This window comes from Nanorana parkeri, unplaced genomic scaffold, assembly GCF_000935625.1.
Source record: "Nanorana parkeri isolate BGI_ZX_2015 unplaced genomic scaffold, ASM93562v1 scaffold1002, whole genome shotgun sequence".
Classification (NCBI taxonomy): Eukaryota; Metazoa; Chordata; class Amphibia; order Anura; family Dicroglossidae; genus Nanorana; species Nanorana parkeri.
In genome coordinates this window covers 493,198-500,357 of record NW_017307270.1, presented here as the reverse complement: position 1 = coordinate 500,357, position 7,160 = coordinate 493,198, and the positions used below count along the sequence as shown (strand labels likewise).

Sequence of the window (7,160 nt, the reverse complement as noted above, 5' to 3'; positions counted from 1 at the left end):
GCTTTTGATGTACGTCAATAAATAGACGTAATCGATTTACCGGAGTGCCGGTGTCCATTTCTTTTCCCTCCTACCCCAGGCGCTATAGCAGCCACACAGGCTGCTATGGCTATTGTTCCGTCACTGCTTAAACACTTCCATGTGCTTCCACAAGCATATTCCCATGCATGCTTGCATGAAAACACCTACACAGGCTCAGCTACATGTTTGGGAAAGCCCCCCTATCATTCATTGTCACTGTATGGGTGTTAGGAAGCCATGTCTTTTACTGCCAGTAACTACCATTTTTTGTTTAATGATCATATGACATTGCCTCCATGATCAGAATGTCTCTGGTTGCTAAATCGTAAAAGAGCCTTTGAATTGAGGGGATTAAACCCCATTTTATGTACTTGAGGAACCTGTGTAGACAAATGTAGGTTGAGAACACTTGTGATAACCCTGTAAAAACATGCTGTTCCTTATACTTTAATGATATGACAGTTTTGTACGGTGTTAGTTCATTTCATTTTTTTTTCAAGCACCAATGTGGTTTATTGTTTTCACAGAGGAAAATAATCAAAAAACATAATTCAATAAATAAAACAAAAACCTAGAACCTTCCATGTGGTCAGAACAGGAACTGATATGGTAGGTACTATAAGCTTCCGCAACAAAAGGAATCATGTTCATTTCAATGGAACACCTTCAAGTGAAGTAACCACATTGCCTCCTAGTTTATCTGCGAGGGTGCATCGGTCTTTGATATCATCCATGCCATTCACTTGCCATTCGTGTTTGATACCTAGGAATAATAGAAATGACAGGTTGGAGACAGTTCACAGGTCAACAAAGGGTTATACATTAAAAACACGGAAAACATTAACGCCTAACTGGGCTTTCAGTTTAACCAGTTGACATCCGCGGTGTTAAACCCCCTTCCCATCCAGGCCATTTTTCAGTATTCAGCGCTGCGGTACTTTAACTGACATTTATTCTGTCATGCCTATATGTGAAACACCCGGTAACGGGTGTGTGCATTGGGCGGGTCTTTTCTGCCCGTGCGTGCCCGCTAGGGGGCGCGCGCGAGCAGAAAAAAATTGCCGTCTGGAGACGGCAACCCGCAGATGCTGCAGTGCCGTCCGTCCGTTTTTTTACTACGGGCGGACGGCAAGAGGTTAAATAAGCAAAATACATTCCGTGATCATCAAAACAAAAGTTATGCAATAACTTGCAGTTAGTTTTCTTTAGAAAGCAGCCACAGACTGAGTTGAAAAGCCTGTCCTATGCCAGCATGCTACAGGGAGGGACTCTTGCTCTCTGTGTAGAAACAATGATTTAGCTGCAAAGATTACACATGGCCACTGCTGAGTCAGACCTATAGCTCTGCAATTAGCTAATTAAATATCTGTTAATTGTAGAGCTTTAGCTCTAACTCAGCAGGGGTTGTGTCAGACTTCTGCAGAGAGACCACTGCTTCCACACATAGAGAGTAAGGGTACTTTCCTGCAGCATGATGCAGGGGACACACAATTCTTCCCAGGCTGTGGCTGCTTTTTAAAGAAAACCAACTTTAAGACTTCACACACCTTTTGTATTGTATATGTATATAGCTAATATAAACTAAATGTGTAGTTGGTCTTTAATGCCTGCAGCGTTTTAAATGGCTTTTGATGGAAGCTGCTTTAATATATCCTGGACCTGTTCTCATAGCCCAATTATTTTGCTTTTTTTTTTTTTTTTTTTTAGGGTAAGAATGAGTAATGAGTAAGAATGACTGAAGAGTTAAAGTCCAAACCTGTAAACTTCTTCTTAATGGCATCTTTGGAACTTGCATAGATCATTTTGCTTTTCAGTGGTGCATTGTCAGGAGCCCTAGGAGATAAACAGGCAATAGCTTTATGAGAGATTACTTAATCATTACTAGCTATTAATATTTCTATTGCAAAGTAAGGAAATACAAGAAAGGATGGCACTAAATAATGCAGTAATATAGCATCATCATATCATCATCCATAAAGCTTAAGCAATGTAGTTTCATCATGGGTTATTTATGGCTGTCAGTGCTGGATTTCAGATATGTACCCCCTAGGCCATTTTTATTCCCCTCCCCTGCCACTTCATTCATCTTCCTAAAAGGTGCCCATACACCTTGCGATTATCGTTCGGAAATCAAACACGATCGGGTTTTCGTATGATAACTGGCCAGTTGATGGGAAGTGAACTATCACAATTACTGTACAACTGGACAAATTTCCTCGATTGGTCGGGCTGGAAAACTTTATTCGAATCAACGAAAATTGATAGATTAGTGGCGTTTTCGTACAAAAAAAAAAATCGCAACATGAACACTGCACATGCGCAAACGAAAATCAGTTTTGTTGATCGATGAAATTCGATGAGTTAATATTGTTAACAAACGATTATCGAAACGACATTGGTCTGTGCATGATGGGTATTCGAGCAGGAATCGAACGACGGTTCGATGAGGGCACAAGAGAAATCGAACGATAATAGCAAGGTGTATGGCTGGCTTGAAGTGAGGAGAGGCACCCCTGCTTTGCACTACAATGTGTTGATGTGCACTACATCACAAGTGCAATGAAGGTGCATTTGTTTAGTACATTGGGGTGCCATTACACGTAAAAAACAAAATGGCTAATATAAGGATAGACTGGGGTGCTAGTTAAAAATGCAGTTATTCCAACTTAAACTATAAGTTATGTAAATAGCAGTACCATGAATAATGCGTGTTACAACAGGTGCATTACAGCAAGGCATATGTGTGAAGAAAGTCTAAAAAATAATAGGCAGCATACATAATAACGTGTAAAAAATAAAATGTGTAAAATAAACAAAATTTTACATAAAGCAATAATCCATATCTCTATGTGGAATCTTAAATAAATCAATAAATCTACCAATGCGTTTCCATCAGAACTCCAGGTGCAATCCAACCATCTACTGGATTGGAACTCACTGCATCAAAATGGCTACTTGTGTAGAGGTAATTTAAAAAGCACTGCATAATATTCTCTCCAGAGAATCAGTCTTGCTTCCCTCTATGCTATTTGCTTTTTCAATAAGTTTTTATTGGGTGGGATTATGCATGAGATGTTTTAAAATTGGTGGTGAAAAAGCAATGGGCCATAATATAGACCTGGTTGTATTTGACCTATACATGTAAGAGAACAGAAAAGTGAAGAAAACTAGGTAAACCTAGGGAAAGGGATAAAAGAGTAAGGAGGATAAAAGGTGCAGAAAAAGGGGAGGGAGGAGGGATGTCCAGATGTTGTAAAATTTGACCATTCTATCCAGCAGCTTTGCTGTCATTTTCTCAAAGATTAGAGTCTCCTTGACATGGAAAGTCCAGGGATTTCCAGGATTTAGCAAATACTTGTCTGAACTGGTTTGTCCTGATGGCATCTGGCTGTTTGGCGAGTAGTGCTTTGCAGGTGTTTGGAGGTAACGGGTGGTCTGGAATTACGGCTATGTGACTGTATACTTTGGACCAAAGCGCGTGTACCTTTGGGCAGTGCCACCAAATGTGCATAAAGTTCCCAGGTTCCAGACAACCACAAAAGTATGAGGGAAAATATTCCTGGCAAATTTTAACAAATGTAGTTTGAAATAAATGTTGCGCATAAGTGCATTTTCAGAGCAAGATTTGCTAGTGGACCATGTGCCTATGTTTCGTCGCCCAGGGGGAAGCCTAAATCTTTTGTGGTAACAATCTCATCATCTTGTCACCTAAGCTTAAAAGGAGAACTATGAGGTGAGTGCTTTTCACTCACCTCATAGTTCTAGCCGACCTGTGACAATGAGACGGTCACAGGTCGGCTCAGTAGATCGGGAGGTGAGCGAACACATACCGGCGCTCGCTCAGCTCTCGATCCTGTCACGGCTCTCTGCCGTGACAGGGGAGGGGCTGGTTTCCCCCCCTCCCTGCTCCGCCAGCGCTGACTGGTGGAACGGACGGGGGAGGGGGCGGGTACAGCTGGCTGTGCCTCTAGATAGTCACGCAGCTGGGCGGATCCCGGCACAATTGTCGGGATCCGCTTCAGCTGCGGCGTCTCAGTATACCGCGACCTACAGCGCGCGGTATACTGAGCCTAGGGTGACGGGAGGACGCTAGTTTGTGTCCTCCTGTTATCCTAAGGAGAACTATGGGGAAAAGCCTTAACCCCATAGTTCTCCTTTAAATGGTGTGCAAGCTTTAGAAGATATGTGTGGTTTGGAGATGCTGGTGATTAAGTTTCTAATCTGGAGGTTTCAAAAGTGTTCAGAAGCAGCGATTTTGTATTGTAAGAGTAGAATGTGGGTCAATATATGGTTCGCAGGGAATTTGATGGAATCCCAGGTTCTTAATAAATGAGTCGTGATGGGGTTTTATAGTTTAGATCTGGCTTTTACAAGAAGCTAGAGCATATTGTTTACCCTAAGAGGATCAATCTCTAGTGCCTCGACACTTACACACAAGGGGGTTTCAAAAGTGGCATGGCATTTTTATCAGCTGGTTTGATTGTAATGATTAATAATATTTGAGAAATTAGGGATTCCCAAACCTCTGTAGAGCCTACAGAGGTAGAATACATGAACAGAAAGTCTAGGCCTCTAGGACATGAGTCTGCAAGATTCTAAGGATGTGTGAAGAGACATGCACCAATAGAACCCAAAATAAATTGAGTATTTTAGGTAGGATGGACAATTTTACTGCAGGAACCCAGCCAAACGGAGCAAGGTTATTATATATATATATATTGAGCTTGGTGAGATAATATGAAGAAAACAGTTTGTGGTATTAAGCTGTAATTTGTCCTTAGTCCATTGGAATTTAAAGCTTTGTTGTAAGGAGTGTACAGTCGATTGAGAAAAGAACATATTAAGTGCTTTGAATTTGCTGGCAAATTTGCAGAGGGTAGCTAGTATGTTGGATATTGAAGTAAGGGGGTTGGGGACATATTGTAGTGCATCATCTGCAAAAAGGCATAGCTCATGTGTGAAGCCTGATCATTTAAAGTCTTGTATATTGGAATTGGAGCTTATCAACTGCATCAGATGCTGTATAGCAAGCACAAAAAGTACAGGGGACAGCCTTGTCTCGTCTTTCTCATAATATTAAAAGGGGTATATTTGAATCCAGAATATCTGACAAAGGCTCTCGGAGCTTGGTAAAGGGAAAAGGTCTAAGTTATAAAGTGAGGTAGAAGGCTCCATTAGTGAAAAACGTAGAGCAGAACAGTCAGAAAAAGGAATTAAATAATTTCCTGATATCTATGGACAGAAGCATGGAAGGGATATTATTTGTTTGTTTGAGTCATGTGCCTAGGTTATCTTATTCTAATATTATTACTAGATGAGGGGATCAGAATAAAGCCTACCTGATCCTTTCCAATAAAGTGGCCAATTGAAAACTATAGTCTAGAAGGTAAGATTTTGGCTGGACACTTCATATCTATGTGTATGAGGGAAATAAGCCTATAGTTAGACCAGTGGGTAGTATCTATATTGGGTTTGGGAATCATGCATAGATCAAAAGAGATTCCTAACTACAGTAGCATCCCCTTCTAATTTATTTAAAGGAGTCTACTAAGAGAGGGACTAAAAGGGCATAGAAACGGGTATTTCATTGGTCTTTCTTTAGCTGAAGCAGGCATAGATGGGAGGTGAAGTTCACTAAAGATATGATCTGCCTGGAAAGTATAAAAATGGTCACTGCCTTAGTATAGTTTGGCACGGTGGCTTTGGAAGACAGTGACTATTTTGTCAGGGTTGCTAGTATAATTATATTTGCCTTTTTAGAGTATGAGTGGTTTATTGGAGATGTCAATGCTTCCTGCCATGGTCTAGGTCATGGTCATAGTCTAAGAGTAGATGGCTATCCCACCAACAAATTAGCATTTCCTTGTACCAGCATATAAGTGTGCAATGCTCAGGAAAGAGGCCATATTCTAATAGGTTTTTTTTATTATTATAAAAAAGCAAGGTTAAAACATTTGAAAACACTCACATGACATAAGTGCATCCAGCATTATATGATAATTGCATGTGTGTGCAGAGCTTCAGTACTAGAGTATCTCACTCATTATTGGGCTTGTACCAATGTGTCTCCAAGCCCCATCTATTACAAGCGAATGAAGCTCTGTACAAACATGTGATTATCCCATAGTGCTAAAAGTACCCCATTGTAAATTGCAATGAGAAGTGCACTTATGTCATGTGCGTGTTTCTTGCACCTCGACTGTTTATGATAAACTTATTACACTATGGGAAGCCTCTTTTCGCTTACCTAAGCATTGCACACTTTTATAGTACAATCAGACGAGTACTGAGAAAATCCTTGTTCCATTGAACTACTGGGTATGAACAACCACTTAGATACTATGTCAATAGTTTTGCACATTTTTTATTGAATTGAATCCCATTGGCCAACTGTAGCTTGCCACTACAAAATTGCAACTGCCTGTTTTTTGACTGGCTCCTCCAAGGTGAGTAAATCATTGTGGACAAGCACAAGCAACAAAAGTATATCTATGCTCTTCAATTCCCATAGCAAATTTTCTGAGTTGACTTCCATTTGGAGCCTTGCCATCTAAACTGATATATTTGTTGCATAATCCACAGCCTCAGCTTCTTCTGGATGACAGAAGAGACATAACAGATGACACAGCTATAAGACTGCGCCAGCTGCCTTGCAAAAATAATTCAGAAAAATACCCCTTTCCAGTCTGTAGTGAGAGGTGGGAGATATTATTGGGTCTATATACAGGCCAAATACTGCCAGGTGTGTTGCCACAGTAGCAGTATGGGACCTACATCCATAATGTGCAGAAAAGATTGATCTTACAAAGGGTCAGCTGGGTGATCAGGGCACTTGATTACTATAACAATGCATAATCCCTGTATAAAGAATCATTAAGTGTTTAAGGGAAACCTGTGCTGAAATACATCACTGACTTGGAAACAAAGATGTAGATCAGGACTCCACTGACTTCATGCTTGCTCTGGGTCAGAGGCTAGAGACAGCCAGTTATGAAGTCCATGGTGTGACATCACACATGCGTGGTGATGTACTTCCATGCCAGCGGTCATCTTGGTGATGGATGCCAGCAAAGAGAGGAGGAGATATTGATCCGGCTGGATAAGGTATGACTCTAGGCCCCCCCCCCCCCCCCTCTTTC

General features: G+C 41.0%; 1 protein-coding gene across 1 annotated transcript in view; it reads right to left on the bottom strand.

Annotated features, from left to right (window-relative positions):
- Nucleotides 1-438: 438 nt before the first annotated feature.
- The window catches only part of CFL2 (cofilin 2), a 38,350-nt gene continuing 31,628 nt past the window's right edge, over nucleotides 439-7,160 (bottom strand). Inside the window, exons 3-4 of the mRNA XM_018567045.1 lie at nucleotides 1,778-1,854; nucleotides 439-784 (exon numbers count right to left, since the gene is read on the bottom strand). Of these exons, the coding sequence (XP_018422547.1) occupies nucleotides 669-784; nucleotides 1,778-1,854 (193 nt within the window). The 3' untranslated portion in view covers nucleotides 439-668. The remainder of the gene's footprint in view (nucleotides 785-1,777; nucleotides 1,855-7,160) is intronic.